Here is a 20117-nt window from a genome sequence, read left to right on the forward strand (position 1 = left end):
CAGAATCATAGTGCATTCTTCTGACCTTGCCGCAACTTTTCAAACAATTCGGATGACAAAACCAGCACAGCATGCGATTTCCTACTCAATTTAATGTTTGGCCTATATGTATCTGGAAGCAAGAGTGTGAGCAATCGAATAGCTTTTCTTATTTTAAATATGATTAAATTTCATTGGTATCAAATATCTCTATTGTGTTAGCATTGAGGAAAAAATGCACTTTAAAAGCATATCAGTTTCATATAGCCTTTAGCAGACAAGCGTAATTATGGGTACATATACTGACCTTCACCTTTATTCAGCTGACTTTTATTTAATGTCTTTCCAGGCATCAATATCCTTCTAATATCACAGCCAGAAAGGCAGCCATAATAGGCAAATGCAACAGGCAATGCATCGTCTGACAACATATGCCATGAATAAATTAATACGACACTATATGACCATATGCAGGGTTATCCATGTTTTTTAAAATTTTTTTATTTCTAATCTATGGCAGGATCCACTTTCTCTAAAAGCCAGTAACATCCTCAGTTGCTAGGCAACCCCCTACAAGAGGCTCCCCTGGACAACGAGAATGTTACAGAATCTGAGGTATGGCGTTGAAAAGAGCACTATAAGCGTAAGAACAGAAACAAAAAGAGAGAGGGGAAAATTTGGTCTTAAAATAGGAGCGCCACTGTATGAGTAGCCATAGTGGTGTGTATGTAGCCGAGGTCAGGTGGGTGGGAACATACAGGCGGTATTTACCTAGGCAGCCTGGGGGGTCCTCGTTCACGGGCACATGGACAGGCAGCCCACGGAGGGGGGCCGGATGTGGGAAGGCTAGGGGGGTTTCCGAGGGCCACCTCGTTGCGGGTCAAAATGAGGGGTGTTTTAACGTAGAGAGGGGAGGTGTTCACGTCTGGCAGCTCACATGCTGGGCCGTGTTTGGGGAAGTGCAGGCAGCTGGGCTTGGGGTTGGAGTTAATGTCGAGAGAAGAAGAGGAAGAGGAGGAAGAAGAGGAGGAAGGGGGTGGCTGGGGTTGAGGAGGGCCATAGCCGGACCAACGTAATTGGGAGGGTGGGGAGTCAGGGGGCTGTGATTCGGGCCCTGGGGCCACTGGCCGTGCACAGGGAGGGGGTTTGGGATAGAAGTGGTGAGGGGCGTGGGAGGTGGTGGATGCGGAAGGGTAAGGAGGGGGTGGCCGCTCCTCCCCGTGGGGCGCATGGGCATGAGAGGGGTCCGGCCGGTGGGGTGACACCTCGTTGGAGCTGCAGATATTGAAAAAAAAAATAAAGAGCAGACAGAGAGAGAGAGAGCTCTAGTAACTGCACACGCACACGGATGATAGCACTAGCCGAAAGTGGATTTTTTTTTCAGCTCCAGCATTGACTACTACTCTCTACTGTTAGAGAATAGTTCACTAACTTATTCACATATTAAGCTCACAAAAAAAAACCAAAAAAAACAATAACTGCATCAGGCTCTGATGAGGAGTCAGTCAGTTTAAGTGCGGGACAATAGCAAAGAAGCGTAGCACAGGAAGCCTGCTAAGAAGCCAAAACAATGAATTTAAAAGGGTGTGGGGGCTCAGCATGAGCATTCAGATTCCACTGTACAAAAAGTCCTGCATATGAAAGAAAAAGAATATCGCTCTATAATGAGCTGAGAATGACCTTGTGTCTGCGCACTGCACCAAGTCCAGGACCATTTTTCCATTTAAACAGCCAAACTCAGCTCTGACCATCACAGTGTGTTGAGTTCTGAAAATAATTGAAAAAAATGATGCTTTTATCTATGACCATATTCTGTCTAAAAAAACACTAAAACAGAGTGCTCATATAGCCTGGTGCATTATCTAAACCCAGGGCAGTTGAACAGACACAAAACCCTTTCATAGACTGAAAGGGTCACAGAGAGGAAGGAGCAAGCCAGCCAGACCTTCAGCCATCACAGACCAAGGAGCAATGTGTTAGCCACAGGATGACGGTGAAAACCAATGATACAGCACAGATGAGAAAGTTAGTGGGTTTAAAAAAACAAAGTCACCGGCTCAATCATGGTTCATGAAACGAAATGATTTTTAAGCCACAGCATGGATCTTTTTTGCATTTGGAAACTGTACAGACATTTTTACATGAAATGTCTAACATAAACTAACATCCCTACCAATTATACATGTGTTTGACATATAATAGTTATAAAATTACGCATGTATAAACATTTAGAGACTGAGTTTGTAGACTAGATGAGAAGAGAAAATGTGATGTTAAAAGAAGGAGTTTGAAAAGATTATTGACATATTTGAATAATTGAGAAGTGATGGAGGGGATTAGATAATCTAGAGTCATGGACTTACCTAGCCCTGTCTACTGGTGGAGGGGTGGGAATGGGGGATGTATTCAGCTCTCCAGGCTGCTCAGTTATGAGTGTGTCAGCGGGCGATCCAGGTGGCTGGGCGCTGGGAGGGGTGGACGAGGCTTTTCGAGCAAGCGTGGATGCACCTTTACCCTTCACCCAGGATGTATCCATCACTCTGACTCCCATACTGCCCCAGACAGAGAGAAAACACAATCAGACGTCCACGCCATTCAAAAGAAAAATGCAAAAAAAAAAGAATTAAAATGCTTCAAGCCTACAATATACACAGAAAGGTAATGTTTATCAATGGAAATATTTAGGAGGTGGACAGTACCTTTGTATTTTCCTAATGCTGCGTTTGTAAGGATAGAGGAATGAAGATTAGATGTTGGATTCAAAAGGTTACTGGCTACTCATAGTCCACTGGATTGGACCAAATGGGTATTAGAGAATAGTGATGCAAGGAATGGAATAGAGGACAAAGAATAAATATATATGATTTAAAGTACCCCTAAATATGTAAAGTATTAAAATGATTAAGGTTGAAAAGGTTTAATATATATATTTTCAAATGATCTAGGAATATTTCTACACATTTACCCACATAAGGAATATAAGACTTTGGGGGCTATAAATATGCATTATATGAAAATTGAATATACCCACACACTGGCCTCTTCAACTTCCTTGATTACATTATGCCACGCGATTAACTGTAGAGTACTACACTCCATATACAGTACCAGATAAAAAGACAAGAGGTCACGTTAGGGAAATTTGACCACGTAGATTATGTGTGAACAGCAGACCAACTCATTGGTCCAAACAGAAGATATTTGCTCACAAAAGTCAGGGAATTGTTGATGTATCTGAACAGCATGTTACCACATTTGCTGTTATAACTGTACTGTACTGTAGTTAACTGTAGCACACAACTAACCACCTGGTTTAAATGCTAATAAACTACATTTGCCACAACTTGTTTTTCTGTGTCAGAGTCTTGCACAATAGCCAAACCTGTTTATATATCATAATTCCCAATAATCTGTTCAGCACTAACATTAGCTAAGCAATTAGCTGGCTAGCTTTGCTCACTGGATCAATGGCTAAAAAATGATACTATGGGTTGTATTAAGAGTTGGCGACTTAAGTCCAAAAGTTATGTGAATATTCTTGCAGGAAAAGTTATGCATTTCAGACATGGATTAAGCACCTGCTTAAATCGAAATTCTGAGTGCACCACCCAGAATATGCAAATAACCTGCATGCAGTTCATGCCTGTAGTGTATTAGTAGTATTAGTGCATGCACTGTAGTTCAGGTTGTAATATTTTTCTTGAGCAGAAGCATCCAAGATGAGGGGTTTTATTAGCATCTAGACCACCACCTTTAAACACAAGCGCTTGCCTTTAAGCCCGATAAAATTCAGGGATAAAAAATAAGTACTGATTAAAACTTCTGAACAGAGCTCAAGTCTGTAGTTATGTCTGGAGTATAAATACAGCTGTGTGCAATGTCAGTATTAAATCCTAACTGCATCAAAAAATCCATATTCAACATTATAGGCTCATGGAGCCTATTTTTTGACATCCAAACCTGAGGTCATACTGACACTCTCCGAGTATTTTTTTTTTTTTTACCAGGAGCACTGGGAAAACCCTGTTTTGAATGAAAAAATGTGAATTTAGCTACATGTTTAATAAAAGTTTTAATCCAAACCATCCAAAAAGAGTTTTGAGTGGAGTGATAATTGAAGTGCAGTGGTAATTAGGGGAGAGGAGGGTAAACTGAGGGGGGATATGATAGAATAAGCCAAATTTTGACACAATTAGGTAGAGGCAAGCATCTGGAGGTGAGAGCTAGCAGGCCACACGAGCAGCTGGCACTTTCCCCTGCTGTGTAGCTATTAAGTCTCATTAAGTATAATTACCCCCTAATTGAAATTCTTTGGACAGATATGCAGATATACAAACAGATAAATTCTTTGACCTTTAACCAAAAAAACAGCTTCTTTTAAAATCTGGTACATATGTTACGTTTTGTATCCTGTTACAAAATATTTTTAAAAGCACAGAAATGATAAAGCGTACATATATTTTCTAAAATAAACTTTGATGAGGGCGTTTATTGGAAAGGATTATTTGAGTGTTCCAACCAGCGCCTGCATATGCGGTAATTTTCCACCTGTCGACGCATTGCAGGAGGAGGCTGAGTCTCCCAACCTTCAGCAGCAGTGAATGAAAACTCAGCTCTCGCCTTCCATCACACATCAAGCAGGTTGCTATAGAGACTGCACCGGCCCAGTAGGCTTTGTTTAAACAAATGGAAGTTGTGGGAGTTTGGCGTCTCGAGGCCTAAAATCTCACCACGGCAAAACTCCAAATTGGAACAGACAACACAATAAAGTCCCTCAGTGAATGCATCTATGCCCCTGTCCAGTGAAATAATTATGACATTAGAAATGAACTTTTTTCTTCTCTCACCTTTATCTTACTTTCTTAAAGATGTGCTACAAAGCTTGGCCTGTAATGAGCTATTGGCAAGATTCTACTTGAGAACACTGCTGCCTTGATGGAGACATGAGAGATGCAGAGAGACATTGGATAGAAAGAGTATGTGTGGGAGTCGCACAGTGGGAGGGAAGAAGAGGAACAGCTTGCGCAGGGGAAAAAAATATGAAACCCTACCCATCCTTTTTGTAGAACTCCAGCATCATGTTGTCAGTGGCAACGCTGAGGGGGCGTCGGCCTTGGTCGTGTGACTGCTTACGATCTGATTGGTCCATGTCTGGCGAGGGCATGGAGCTGTAGTTGGAGTTGTGGTTGGTGTGGATGGGGCTACCGTAGCTGCCTGTCAGGTTGAACTCAATATCTAAGAATAGCAGAAGAAAACCAGTTCAAATCTCTCTCAAGGGCTAGAGTGGTATGTGTGAATGTGTGTGTGGGTGTGTGTGTGTGTGTGTGTGTGAGAGAGAGAGAGAGAGAGGGAGAGGGAGAGAGAGGGAGAGGGAGAGAGAGAGAAACAGACTGTGTCTTTCTCACCTCCTGGGAAGAACCAGTCGGCATGCTGGATGATAGGCTCAATGATACCAACGATTTGCAGAGATACTGTGGTCATCATTTCTGTCATGTTCCTTAACACAACAAATGACCAATTTAATCTTCAAAAAAGACTAATCCATATGTTTCATCTTTAAAAAAAAAAAAGACTAAATATATAGAATTTAGTTAAACAGCTCTAGTAGTTTTTTTTTTTTGCTTGTCTTGTTATGTTCCAAGCAGACATTATATATTATATTACTATATTATATCCATATAAAAATGAACACTTGCCGTCTGAAAGATGTTTGCATAGTCTATTTCTTTGGCCACAAAGTTGTAGCTCTAGCAGTACACATAAAGTTATCGTGTCAACCTTAAAAAAATTGGACTCATAATCTGTCTGAGAAAACCAGGGCAGAGACTCACGCTTCAGAATGTGTCCACAGCAGATTGGGTCCCAACACTATCGCAATGTTACCAGGTGTCATTTTGTTGGCATCCTGGTACTCACTGAGCTTGGCTAGGAATTTAATCAAGTATCTGTGAAAGACAGAATCAGATTGAGAAATGAAGAAGTAAATATATTTTCTACAGTATTTACATAGTACTATAAACCTGCATCATTTTCTTTCATTGTCTATTTTGGTCTCAGAGTCCTATCAATACTTTTATATCAATATGATAACAAAAAGATGTAATAATGGTTCAAACACAAGACCCTTTTTAATCTTGGTGTCACTGGTGGTAGCTACTATGCTGTGTTTCCATCTGTAATCTATAGAGAACACATCACAAACTTAGAAAATCCACTTAAGCATGTGTATACTGTAAGTCTACTATGTATACGGATAACTTTCCCTCCATAAATACTGATATAACTTCTGAAATTAACGTCAAATCTGAATATAGCTCTGTATCCATGCATCTATCCATTTTCTATACCGCTTGTCCTTCAGGGTCATGTGGAACCTGGAGCATCGGGCACAAGGTGGGGTACACACTGGACAGGGTGCCAATCCATCGCAGGGCACAATCACATACCCATTCATACCCTTCGGACAATTTGGACATGCCAATCAGCCTACTAAGCCTACTCTGGACTGGGGGAGGAAAACGGAGTACCTGGAGGAGACCCCACAGCACGGGGGAGAACATGCAAACTAGGAATCGAATCCCCAACCCAGGCGGTGTGAGACGAACGTGTTATCCACTAAGCCACCGTATGAATAACCTAACAAAATGGTACGTTTAAGCATAATGTTTAAAAGAATTAGGCTAAAATACTAATACAGGTATGATACTGTCCTGGTTTGAAACATATACCAAGCATAACTGAATAACAATATATACTGCATTATTGATACTCTGAGCACAGCCCTACTGATGATTAGATCAGTGTCCCTGTCTTTGTTGTGGTATTCAATAATTGTCATACTGTCATCCTCACAGATTCACAAATAATGACAGCTGATAAACAGCCAGAGACACTGACCTGAAGTTGTTTAAATTGACTGTTGGAAGTTTCTCACATGCAGCCAGGAGGGCTTGGAGCCTCTTGTCCATATCTTGAACACTGGTGTAGAAATGTGGAAAATGAGTGTTGGAATACTGTAAGATCTGGTACATAATCAGTTGTGATGGCTAGAACTGTAAAATGAATTACTCTTTAAGTGCAAAAGTCTGCAATCACTTAGGATGAAATGAAAAAAGCAAAGGGATTTATTAGGTTTCACAGATGTTCTTAACATTTCATTACAAAGGTCCTCTCTTTTGAAATGAGATATAAATATTTTCCAATAATTATATGCCTATCCTTTGTTCTTATAAATACCTTCAACATTTTCAATTCTCGGGTTGTTACAGACACACCGACGTATGTTTAATATTTAATCTAAGAATTCTTCTTTCCATAAATAAATTGTAATGGGAGTACAAACCTTTGCATTCAACTATACATATATCATCATCAAAATTACTTGTTAAAATGATATTACCATCTTGCTGGCTATAGAATCAGTAGTACTATCGTTAATAAAGGGCCTCTGCACTGTATGTTTAATGAAGAACTTGCATTTTTCCCATTGAGCCTTTGCATTATATTAGGAAAAAACTGTACTCTATGATGCCATTAGGCTCCAGCATTGAGCTGATTTGCCCAGGTTTACATGCTGGTACTACAGCATTTACTTACTTTGAAGCCTGAATCCAATCATCATAGAGCTGAGAGGTCATTAGAGGTTCAGGGAGTTCACGGAGATATGACTTCAGAGCTCCTTTAACAAAGAGAATGGAGAGGGGAAGAAATAAATAAGAAATAACCAGACATAAAAAAATAGAAGGTAGACAGTTAATATTAAGCTTTGTGCTGATAGACTAATAGGAGGTAGAATGAAGAAAAGAGAAAGAAAGAGAGAGAAAGATGCCTCTGATTTATCAGCAACATCTGCAAACGATGCTGGTCTACTCTTATCATACTGACCATGCAGCAGGGTTGTGGTTACGGAGGTTCAGCCTACCTGCTATAGCATGTGGATCTGCAGAGTATTCCTGCACATCCAGAACCCCGCAATCTAGAGATGCTTTCAGCTTCTTCAACTTGGATGCTGAAGGGGCCACACGGAACAAACCCTGAGAGCACAGTGAATCCCAAGTAAGAAGCTCATTTCTACTGCAATGAAAAGACTCACACATAAGCAAACAACAAGCACTAAAATAGAACAGAAGTGTCAGGGAAAACTGGTGTTGTGAAATCTCGTGTTTTCAATGTGAAATCCACCATGTACATCTCCCAGTTTTATTTTCTTGCTGCAAAATTACATTATAGTTTATTCTAATGAATAGTGAACTAGTACATTTGTACCACTGTAAAGAAGATGCCATAAATAAAGACTTTTGTTTGTTATCTAGTTTGTTGGTGTATTCTGTTCATACAGGTCAAAAATAGTTGACTAATGTAATTCCATTAATCTTATTCAACTTATCATAAGTATATTATACAATAACTACTATGAATTATCTAGTAAGTACAGTATAACTAACAGAGAAACTGGGTATGATTGAGGAATGTCTGTACTCTCTGTAGGGTCCTGGGAGTTTCATGAAAATTCTTACATACACTACTTACTATGGCCAAAAGTTTGTCGTCCATCACACCTATGTGTGCTTTTTGAACATCCCATTTCAGATTTAGTCCCCTTGGCTGTTATAATAATGAGAAGGCTTCCGCAAGATTTTGGAGCATGGCCATGAGGATTTGCTCATTCAGCCATAAGAGCATTAGTGAGGTCAGGCACTGATATCTGTATGAGGAGGCCTGGGGTGCAGTCAGCATTACAGCTCATCCCAAATGTGTACAGTGGGGTTGAGATCAGAGCTCGGTGCAGGTCACTCAAATTCTTCCACTCCAACCTTGGCAAACCATGTCTTCATGGACCCCTCTTTGTGCACAGGGGCATTGTCATGCTAGAACAGGTTTGGGCCTCTTCGTTTCAGTGAAGGGAAATTATAATACTACAGCATACAAAGATATTCTATACAACTGTGTGCTTCCAAGTTTGATGAAGGACCACATATGGGTATGATGTTCAGGTGTATACAAACTTTTGACTACATTGTATACTTCTTATTTCTTTTACAACCAGTGGCTCCCTTACAGGTTCCCATTTAACAATCCCATTTAACAATATCTGTAGCTTTGCCTCAACTTGTGATGCAATAGTGTGGATCTGACTGAAGTAGTTATATGGCTTTGAGTGCTCTTCTTCGGTACTCTTTTCAATCAGTTTTTTCTGTCTTTTACAGCATTTATATTAAATGCTTGTACAGTAGTTATTTTTTTGTTAGCTGGATTTACTGTTACCATTAGAATAAATGTCAGTGTCTAAATTGTGTTAGGCACCTATGAATTCATGGTTAATCTCAAACCATTCAGGGATATGAAAGCAACAAGAACCTACTGTCTTTCCCCACTGACCTGACTCTGGCTGATGGGTATTATCCAACGTGATTTTTTTGTGCCAAGCATTTCTCTCTCATCACATCACACTAATGACTACTTAAAAATAATCAAGTTAGCTCAGGACAGATGTTAATATATAGTATATGATAATGTTAATGTTAACTGTGATCCTTCCCTTTCAGTCACACATCTATTCTTATCACACACTTGGAACATGCATCAGAAATCGAGAGTGGATATCCTGTCTGACCAGCAGGTTCTCACCTCCTCCTGCATGCCACATTCCAGCAGCATGGTGACACACGCCTCAATGGGAAAAGCTATGTCTCTGCCACTGAGGGTCAGATGCTCCTCCAAAGGCTTGCCATAGGATGGCTTTTCTATCCAAGCCTCTGAAATACACCACAAATTACACAGTGTAAATGCCTGCACATCTTCGAAAACACTATTTTCAAAGGAGAACTGGATGTAAACATACACACACACATGCACATTTGCAAGGTTCACTGATATTTCTTATACCTGCACAAAAAATGAAACTCAACAAGCTGGGCTTGTGTAAGCTGGCTTTAGAAGCCAGCTGGAGGGACTCACCCTGGTGAGCTTTGATCTGTGGCAGCACACTCTGCAAAATCTCCAAAGACTTCTTGTGATACTCTGCTTGAATCTCTATAAGCTACAGAAGATATGAGCGACCAGACAAGTTGTTAACACCTGCCTTACTGGCCTTTGCTTGTCTTGTTATGTTCCAAGCAGACACTATATCTTATATTATTATATTATATCCATATAAAAATGAACACTTGCCGTCTGAAAGGTGTTTGCATAGTCTATTTCTTTGGCCACAAAGTTGTACATGTCTGCTGACAACTGGTCCTAAACAAGCAAAGAAAAACAAAAATAATTCATAATTTAATTAATGGTCCATTCTTTCATTCCATTCTACAAAACTGAAATGAAAACTGGTTAAGTTTTATCACGAGTTGTTTTACTGTGCTTTTTAAATAAATAAGTTAAACAGCAGGTACTTTTTTAACATCTGATCTTTTTTATTACTTTTACATAACGGTGAATTATTTTAAACAAACAGAATAATAATAGCATTTTATTGTAAAATGTAACTTATATAACAGTTAATGGAAAAATGACAGGTAGAGTGAGATACCCTGCAGATCTCCATGCGATTGGCCGTCTCCTCCATCTCCTCTCGGAGCGCATCTGCTTTGGCCCCGGCTGGGGTTAGATTGCTGGGGTGACTGGAGGACTTGCATGACTGCTGCCACCTATCAGTAGGGAAAGTAAAGGACATGGTGAGACCATAAACCAAACTTAAATGGTACAAACATTAAAATAAAACCCTCGCACCTTGTCCGTGCCGAATCCATGTCCAAGACAAGCTTGGCTAGATGTTTCCGCTGTTTCTGTATGTTGGGAATGTCCACCTATTTTGATACAAAAACACAGCTGAAAATTAAATATCTTTTTTTCAAATAAAATAGTCCACAATGGTCCTTACAGCTCCAGGGTCCCCGGTTCAAATCTGACTTCAGGTTCCTGTCTGTGTGGAGTTTTACTTATTCTCAAAATGTCTCTGTGGCTTTCCTCTTGGATTGCACAGGGTGTGAATGAGTGTGTGAATGTGTGTGTGGTGTTCTGTGATGGACTGATGTCCCATTCAAGGTGTGTCCCCACCTTGCACCCAGAGTTTGGGATATCCAGACCCTGATGAGGATAAAGTGGTTACTGCTGATGAATGAATGATTGAACAAACAAATGAATGATGATACATAATCAAAACAAGCAAAAGAGTCTTTGGTTCATAGTTGGAGCAGGGTGTCAAGCACAAGCATGGATTAAAAGAATACTTAGAGATGAACTTGAAATAGTTTTCACCCTAATCTCTGCTTGCTGGATCTGTGGTACATCCATCTGTGGTATGTGGGCATACAATTGTGTTTTTGTATGTAAAATGGATTTGCTGTACTGAGAAAACAAAAGGAAAACACTTATTCACTTTATATGTTCCTGCACCTGATACATTCACAACAGTGCCACACACACTACCCTTCCACTGGACTACCATTTATATAATATCTGGTATATAATAATATCTGCTCACTGGTGGTTCTATTTTCTTCATTTTCCATTGATGGATGGGGTAGAAGGGGATCACACAAGGTGCATAGTAACAGATGGGGTATGAAATGTATTTTAAATGTTTATTGACAGAACGTTACAAGTGCCCTTAGGTTTCCATTATAAGTAATGTTCTTTTGTTAGTACAGAAAGTGTCAAAATGATTGTCCATGGTAACTGATCATATACTACAAGCACCTGAAAAACACTGAAGTATCTCTGTAACTTGGTTTCAATTAATGCCAAGTTTACCTCGGCCAGGACATAGAGAGGGTCCACCACATCTCTTTCCATCTGGAGCTCAAAGACAATGAGCTCCTGGGCCAGCTTCTCTTCAGTATCCCCACATAGCTTCAGCATCTTACTGTGAGAAAATCCAAGGAAAGCAAAAGTGTAAAGGGTAAGCCTAAACTGGGAATACTGAAACTGTTAAAAAAAAAAAAAAAACCACCACCACCACCAACAACACACACATGTAAGGTCTTACCCTAGCAGAGAATCGTCCCCTAATACTGCAGCACCTTCTATCATACACTGAGCCAATGTGGTCAGGGGCAACTTTTTCTGAGTAGAGACAAGCAAAATAAAGAAAAGCATGAGTGTTAAGACATATCTATTCTAAGATGTTCTGTTATACCACAGCACTGTTGAATCTTTGTATCTGATTGGTCAGAAGGTGATGATTAATTTCCTACAACAGCAGCTCAGACAGTAGTTCTGGCTGTATTTTAACCAGAATTCATATTATTGTGCTCCTTCTAAAACACTTCTATAGTAACAGCTCATCCATAGACACCACATAATCTAAGACTATTTATAAATGGATTAAAAATGTTTTTATTTAAAAAAGCAAAATGTCTAATCATTGATATGGTGATGTTTCTTTAAGGAGATTGTTATTTATGGAAGGAGTCTCCACTGTCAGCAGTAATGTAACAGCTTTCTGTCATGGGAAAGTTTTCAGGACAGAACAATTTGCTTTCTGGTTTCTTAGTAACATGACAAGCTTTTTGAAAAGGTTTCTTAATGGCTCATCAGTCCCTCCAGGATTTTGTGATTTTGCAATCGCAGAAATTAATGCAAAATCAAGCAAACTCTAAAATATTTGGAGGAGCTTGCAATTTTTCAAAATGACCACAGATTTTCCACAGATTTGGGCCAAGATGCATCATGTGATGTCATCACAACACGCATTCAGCCAAAACCCTCTTCGATTCATGTGCGTCGAACATGAGTACAGCTAAAAGGTCTCTTTTTCAAAACTGCGAAAGACCTTGCAAAACAATTTTGTGCAATTGCATTTTCACCAATTCAGGTAATTTTCTGCAAAACAGCAAAAAAAAAACAAAAAAAAATCTGCAACTTGCATCACAATAAAAAAAAAAGACACAGAAAAATCAAGCATTTTTGACCGCAACAATAACAAAAAAACTCAAACTGCGAAATCCTATATGGACTGGCTAATGACTGTTTATAGTTGTTATAATGTAAAGGGACTAACTTATATGTTATAATGTTATAACTTGTATGTTATAATGTAACAAGAATTTGTCTTGAGGACATTCCACAGCATTAAAGTATACCGTAAGTAAGTAACGATAAACAGTTAAAATGTACCATGTGTTGTTCATTAATAAATGAAAAATTGTAAAGGCTGGCAAATTGCTGTGGTATAAGAGGAAATAAGATTTCACGACATGCTGTTATTGGAAAGCTTTGGGGTAGTCTGCTTCGTGTCGGGGTGCATTGCGCCGTCATTTCTTTGAATACTTTCCTTAGTATTCCGTAGTACTTTCCTTAGTATTCCATAGTATTTCCTCTGTTGTGTTTAATTCTTTACATATCAAAACAACAAACCGTAGGTGATTTGACTGATCTCTTGTCCACATCGGCCCCTTGCTGTCCCTGCAGGCAGGCTGTGAGCTTCTTATGTGTGCTGTGCGAGACCTGCTTCACCAAGTCCAGACGCTTCTCCACCTGATGCACACACAAACAGCGCTGAAGAGGTGCACAGGCCCAGCCACCCACCCACACAATCTGCCGAATGAGTCACCACATGCATGCACAAATCCACTCTGCATACATATTTATGTGAGAAAAAAAATTCTATATAAAATCGCTTATAGCAATATGACCAGAAAAGACACACAAAACATCTATTTAGTAGAATAATATGGTCACAGTGCCTTACCTGTAGTAGATCATCACTTAATACTTCTGTTTTTTCTGCCCTGTAAAGTGGAGAGAGTGGAGTGATTAGGGTCATAGGGAAGCAAAGCATGAATAATTTAAGCAAAACAAACTGAACAAGCCAACCTGAGGATCATGTTATGTTTCTCCAGTAATTAACTACACACAACTCAGTTAGTCTACTAATATACTTCATATAGAATTATTTATACCATTTCATATCCAAAAACCTGTGATATTTGCCCTGCTCTGAACATAGATAGAATGATAATTTCTAACAGCATTGCTCATGAATTGGAAGACGTTCAGCAATAATATTGTGCATCAGAATAAAGTGGATGGTCATCTCCACCCTCCTGTTCCCCGGCTCTGGTAAAGAATACATCACTTCTCATCCTGGGATATGACCCATCTGGGCGGAAAGTGATCATCATTAACCCCGGAGGGTCCTACCACACCTATTCTCATGACCTCAGTGTTTTAGAGTGAAGTCATGCAGCCATGGGAACCTCAGCAGAGTTTAGTAAGCAAGAGGGGCTGGCTCTCGGGACTAAGAGCTGACCTGTGAGCACAGAAACAGCCAAAGCAAATGTGACCCCAAACTCAATCTGCATTCTGATCAATTCTCACTCCCAGCGCCTGTGCCTCGGACAGTGTGAAATTACACGTGTCAAGAGGACATGTTAGAATGGCCATGTGGGGTTGGTTCTCACTTTCTCTCATTGCTCTGGATCTGCTTGCATCGAGCCTCAGTCTACTACCATGACCCATATGCCTCGCACATACACACAGCAGAAGAAGTTGCCATAGCAGCAAATGTCTCTGAATGAAAATAGACAATAACACATCTGGGCTAGGGCAGCAAATATGTGTTATGGCTGGACAGAAGCTGTCGGTGTTAAGAAGATGTGAACTAAATGATGACAAACAGCAAGTCATCTGGATGACTGGGATGAATGTGCAGTGTCTAAAGGAGTCATAGAATAGGGCTGTGAATATCTTTAAGAAAACATGGCTGCCTTGAAATTTTTATTATATTTTCTTTTGCCTGGAATGATCAAGTTAATGCGATTCATAAGGGTTTAACAATACACCGTGATCATGCTTGCCGTCAGCGTTGTAACTTCCCGGGAATTCGAAGTGCTTCCTTATAGCAGACTTTAAGTCACTTATGTTTTGATGCTGCTTTTCACAAGCCAATATGTTAGCACACTAGTATATGTCTAGTCAACTCCCATAGTCCTGATGTGAGATATAACCCACCCAAGGACACTACTTGGGCGGGTTGATTAGGTTTTATAAACAAAAGTAAAGCAACAACAGCACATTCTCAAATGAATTCTGAGATTGTGAAATGTTTTGGTGTAAGGGCTGGAGTATGTGTATGTGTGTATACATGCAGATTGCAAATATCATATATCTTGGCCAAAAGAAGAAGAAAATTCTCAAACATATGTACATACATTCATGAGTTCCTTATTCCTACTCAACGATTTCCACATACAGGATCACCGTACCATTTATGATTTTAAAGGCATACCCACTCAGTGCTACTCTCATTTCCATATGTGGGCTCAACGATATGGACACATTTCCATATATAATCGGAGGCCTTATGTGGTTTGCAATCTGCAGACAGACCCTGTTAAATGTTTGTGACCAAGTATTCTGAGGGAATGTGCTAGTCAGTGCCTCAAATAAATCCAGAAATGCAATGAGTGCTTTATCTCTGTTAAGTAGACATCTTCAAACAGGCAATGGCTGATTCATGATTCTACATTTCCCATCTGGCCTTTGACCTTTTGACTGCCTCATGTTTTAAGTAAAAAAAAAAAAAAAAAAAAAAAAAATATATATATATATATATATATATATATATATATATATATATATATATATATATATATATATATATATATATACTACATGCTGCCTGGAAAAGATGCTGCTGAAAGCCAGAATTCTGAAATATCCCATGGTAGATAAACACAAACAAACTGGCAACAGAGCACTGATGATTCATACGATTGACCCAGTGCTCCTACTGCCAATACTGCTTGCTGGGATTGGGCCAGATTCACTGACCACCACCCAACCTGGGGCAGAGTAACCAAGGCTCTGTAGCAAAAAGCACTGAAGTCTCACAAAAGCTTTTTATTGCCTCTGCTTCTACATATACACAGGGCAGTGCATTCTTATCTGATACAAGAAATGCAAAATCCCCCACCAAAAAAACAAAACAAAAACAAGCACAACCTCACTCCACAATTGCTCTCTCCTTTCTCCTTCCTCTCTGTGCTACAGCCCCTTCCAGGTATTGTGTCATGAGTTGGTCCACACCAACACGGCTAGTCTGCGTAATAGCTATTATGCTGCATTTATTTAAAGACCCAATAAGACTTCTGGAACTGATGAGAAGAATGGGTTCACTTTTGGCATCCTTTTAACAGAAACGCCATCAAGGCTCCGATCTGAAGCCAAAAGGCCCGTAGTGTCAGCAGTACTTCTGCCATCTGTTCCTGTGCCCTATTTCTTCCTCCTTGTTTGAGTCCCCGTTAAGGTGATGCAGAGCCTTGTGAAGTCAGCAGTTAAACATAACTCTTCTTAAGGTATGGGGTAGCATAATGGTTTTTATCTTCATAATCAATAGATTCAAGTTTTCATCTGACCATCTAGCCTTTAAAATGCTGTTATCTTCAAAGAAGCAAGATGTCATACTATAAAATATCATGCTACACAAATTTTACAAGCTCTCATTCCTATGTACAGGCCTATGCACCCACACTGGGAGTGAGGAAATGAGCTTTAATGATGTCAGTGATTAGTGTCCCAGATAGCAGGCCAAGACTTGAGGATATAGTCATGGGAACTGGGGCATTTCTGGTAGAAGTGACCTAATAAGAGACCGCCTTTTAAAGAGCTGATCCACATGTAGCCATAAAGATAGGTACGAAGGCAGACTAGAAGTAGAAACTAAAGGCAGCAAATAGCCACAATTACATTTTTTAATGCAATGGAGTTAGGACAAATTCTGAATCTCTTTTCCCATCATTAGACTAGAGAATCATGCAAATGAGCTCTTGTTAACTAGTCCCTGCTGGCTTTCATTAAACATCTGCTGTGTTAGCACTTGGGGTGAAATATTCCTTCAAAAAGCAGACAAAAATAGATCTGCCAGGACTGACAAGTAAAGTACAGAGCTGCAGGCATACAGGCCATGCGATTAGCCACTGCTAATAGTTATAGACAGGTAGTCACAGTCACCCTTCTACTGCCAAGAGTGAGCTCATTTCAGTGCAACGATCACTTGAGTGGTGGACACACACACACAGGGATTAAAGCTGTAGGCCACCATCAGTAATGCTGTTTGCTTTCATTGGGAGGAATTTCCGTTTAGGTATCAAGTGTTGAAGGCCATATCAAAAGTTGGCCTGCAAACAGGAAATGATGCTGGTGTGTACAGAGAGGGAGAGGATGGAGGGCTCAGGACTATTAGATATACAGGGTGTCCCCAAAGTCTCCATACACAGGAGACTATGTTTGCCAGCACCATGTCAGTTATGCCTTCGTCAGTGGATGTTCTCGATTGGATCACAACATTTCCAGTCTTTCTGAATTTGTTAATAGTATTGGCAACAGTGTCATGTGTGATCTGTTTGCCATCTTTCCTGTTAAAGTCCATCGCAACCTCACATCAGTTTCTTGATCTAGTCATGAGAATGATTTCAATACATTCTTCTTTTGTCAAATGCATTCTTAAAGGCTATCGGGGGGGGGGGGGGGGGGGGATAATAATAATAACATGTATATTAAATATGAATAATTTTGCTAAAACGTGTTTATTTCTGAAATGAGACTTTTGGGATAGCCTGTACAGTATGTGAAAGCTTTTCTTAGGTGTGTGTGCAAATACTGATTATGAAATTTCTCAGAAGGTAAAGAAAAAGTTTTCATAGGTGGAATTCTGAGAAAGAACAATCAGTAGGTCAACGAGAACCATCTGTCACATCTCTCTCTTCTCTCTTTCACAATTCACACACCTGCCCACCTGATGAGCATGAGCTGCAGTTGATAACATTGAACCTGAGTATAAATATCAAGGCTGATGTAACAAATGCATGAGTGTTTGCTGTATTGCTTCATAGTGTTTCCATGGAAACACTGGTCTGTATTGGCACTGTTATGGTATGGGAAGAGTCACCAATAGCACAAGTAGCATTCTTGCAATACATCGATAACACATTAACAGTTGGATATCCTAGCAACATCTACAACTACATCGAGCCATTTAACACCACATGTGGCCAGGGCATTAATCCAGATCTGACAAAAAAATCCCTGCTCATTGGACTATGATAAGCTCAAATCTACTTAAAACATTACCATGCTTATAAAAATGCTCAAAGTATCCTCAGACATTTAATTTTAATATCTAAGTCACAATTTATGATTTAACAGTAGCAATACCTGTAACATACAGTGCTCTCCACTAATATTGCCACCCTTGGTAAATATGAGCAAAGAAGTCTGTGAAAATGTGTCTTTAAATGTGTTTAACCTGTTGATCTTTTGTTAAACAAAATTCACAAAAATACTCTGCTGTCATGGATGGCAAACAATTACAAACAAAACACAGGTTTATCAAAAAAAAAAAACCTGGTTAAATATATAAATATACCCCTATGAATTCATATGAGAAAAATATATTTGAAATATATAATGATTTTTTTAAAAACCCTTTTTTTTTTTTTTTTTTTTAAATACCTAGGTGAGTAGGAAGAGCAAATTGTTCAACCATGACTTCCTGTTGCACAGGGGTATAAATATAAATTAACACATCAGCCCAATTCCCTTAGTTATTCATAATAATAGGTAAGACCAAGGAATATAGCTGTGATGTGCAGCAAAAGGTTGTTGAGCTTCACAAAATGGGAAGTGGCTATAAGAAAATAGCAAAAGCATTAAAAATGCCCATTTTTAAATGTAATATTATGTAACGATATTAAGTAAAATGCATTTTTAAAATAAATCACGTTTTGCGCAGCTGCCAGGGGTGTAACCTGCCCTGGGCATTAGGGGCTGTAGCTCCGAAATTTTTTTTCTTCGGGGTGTTGTAATTTTATATGTTCAGTGAATGGAGGCGAGACCAATCAGACAGTGTTTACAGGAAAATACATGGAAACACACGTGTCTTATTGGCTGACAGCTCTCAATTCTGCCAAACACTAGTGCACAGTTATTGTGAGGAAAAATGGATATACACCGATTTTTTTTACGAGTAAAGGGGTTGAAACTGAAACAGTAACATCCTCTGATGCTGAGCAGGATTAAGGTGTGCAAATATCTATATGATTCCCAGTTTACGTGAACATGATATGAGCAGAGCATATAGGAAAGCTAATGTACTTTGCATGGCACTGTAGCAGCTAAACCCATACAATGATAGCTTAGTTGTGCCTCTCCTTGGCTAGCGACACCAAACTAGCCTAGTTAGACAAGTTTTATATTTTATCGGTCTGGTAGTCCTACATACAGTGACAACACCTGAGGCAAGTTTTATGATAAATCCAATATTTTTGTAGGTTTTGAAAGTAACTTGAAAGTAAAGTAATTAGTAATCTGGTTACTTTTTATATGCAGTAATCAATAATGTCATCAAATTGCATGTTAAAATAGTAATTAGTAATCTGTAGTGGATTACTTATTTTTGAGCAACTTACCCAACACTGATAGTAATGCTCCTAATGTCAGTTTTTTCTTCAAAGTGTTGAGAAAGTCATCTTTTTAAAATGGAACAATTAGTTTAGCACTAAGTTACTGCTTTACCCCAAACACCAAATAATAATTGAACATTTAAAATATTTCACTCTAGCATTAACACAATTGAAGGAATGAATTATATTTAGCACAGGGCAGACAGTATAATGCAAATGACACCAAGATGAGTGGTTCTCAGATAGCCTTTGCTAATTCTTTGGTAATTACTTTTGAAATTTTACATTTTTATCTTGAGTTCATGCCTACTCCTAGAGCAAAGATACACAGATGCTTTCTATGCGGGCATCTTGTTTTATTGTAGTGCATGACAAGCGTAGGGTATAAATTTGCCATCTCCACCAACAATCCGTCCATTTTCAGTACTGCTTATCCTACACAGGGTCGCTGGGAGCCTGGAGCCTATCCCAAGAAACTTGGAGCACGAGGCGGGGGACACCCTGAGCAGGGTGCCAACCCATCTCAGAGCAAAATCACACACACACACACACACACTATGAACAATTTAGAGATGCTAATCAGCCTTCAACAGATGTCTTTGTTACCGGGGGAGGAAACCAGAGTTGTGTATATGCAGATCTATAATGAATATGTGTATATGTGGATTTGTTATGCCCTGTGCAACATCAATACAAATGCACTTAATTCCTACTGTCCTTGTTTCCCTTCCTTTT

At 39.4% G+C, this 20117-nt stretch overlaps 1 protein-coding gene across 14 annotated transcripts in view; it reads right to left on the reverse strand.

The window, feature by feature from the left end:
• arhgap44a (Rho GTPase activating protein 44a) overlaps window positions 1–20117 on the reverse strand; it is a 46356-nt gene that overhangs the window by 7074 nt on the left and 19165 nt on the right. For 5 of the 14 annotated variants that reach the window (XR_001811070.3, XM_017460080.3, XM_017460072.3 and 2 more), the window contains exons 2-21: window positions 13670–13709; window positions 13336–13455; window positions 11966–12042; window positions 11731–11842; window positions 11236–11325; window positions 10708–10784; window positions 10508–10625; window positions 10150–10218; window positions 9937–10018; window positions 9607–9734; window positions 7901–8012; window positions 7576–7657; window positions 6877–6957; window positions 5811–5924; window positions 5385–5476; window positions 5031–5214; window positions 2679–2696; window positions 2343–2531; window positions 1660–1746; window positions 751–1254 (exon numbers count right to left, since the gene is read on the reverse strand). Coding sequence is in view for 13 of the 14 variants with exons in the window: in XM_017460080.3 (XP_017315569.2) it covers window positions 751–1254; window positions 1660–1746; window positions 2343–2531; window positions 2679–2696; window positions 5031–5214; window positions 5385–5476; window positions 5811–5924; window positions 6877–6957; window positions 7576–7657; window positions 7901–8012; window positions 9607–9734; window positions 9937–10018; window positions 10150–10218; window positions 10508–10625; window positions 10708–10784; window positions 11236–11325; window positions 11731–11842; window positions 11966–12042; window positions 13336–13455; window positions 13670–13709 (2376 nt within the window). In the remaining variant the exon portion in view is untranslated. The remainder of the gene's footprint in view (window positions 1–750; window positions 1255–1659; window positions 1747–2342; window positions 2532–2678; window positions 2697–5030; window positions 5215–5384; window positions 5477–5810; window positions 5925–6876; window positions 6958–7575; window positions 7658–7900; window positions 8013–9606; window positions 9735–9936; window positions 10019–10149; window positions 10219–10507; window positions 10626–10707; window positions 10785–11235; window positions 11326–11730; window positions 11843–11965; window positions 12043–13335; window positions 13456–13669; window positions 13710–20117) is intronic. The other 9 variants (XM_053674894.1, XM_047149751.2, XM_053674896.1 and 6 more) reach the window with 7 other exon arrangements.

The sequence above is a fragment of the Ictalurus punctatus genome, chromosome 2 (genome assembly GCF_001660625.3).
Source record: "Ictalurus punctatus breed USDA103 chromosome 2, Coco_2.0, whole genome shotgun sequence".
NCBI lineage: Eukaryota > Metazoa > Chordata > Actinopteri > Siluriformes > Ictaluridae > Ictalurus > Ictalurus punctatus.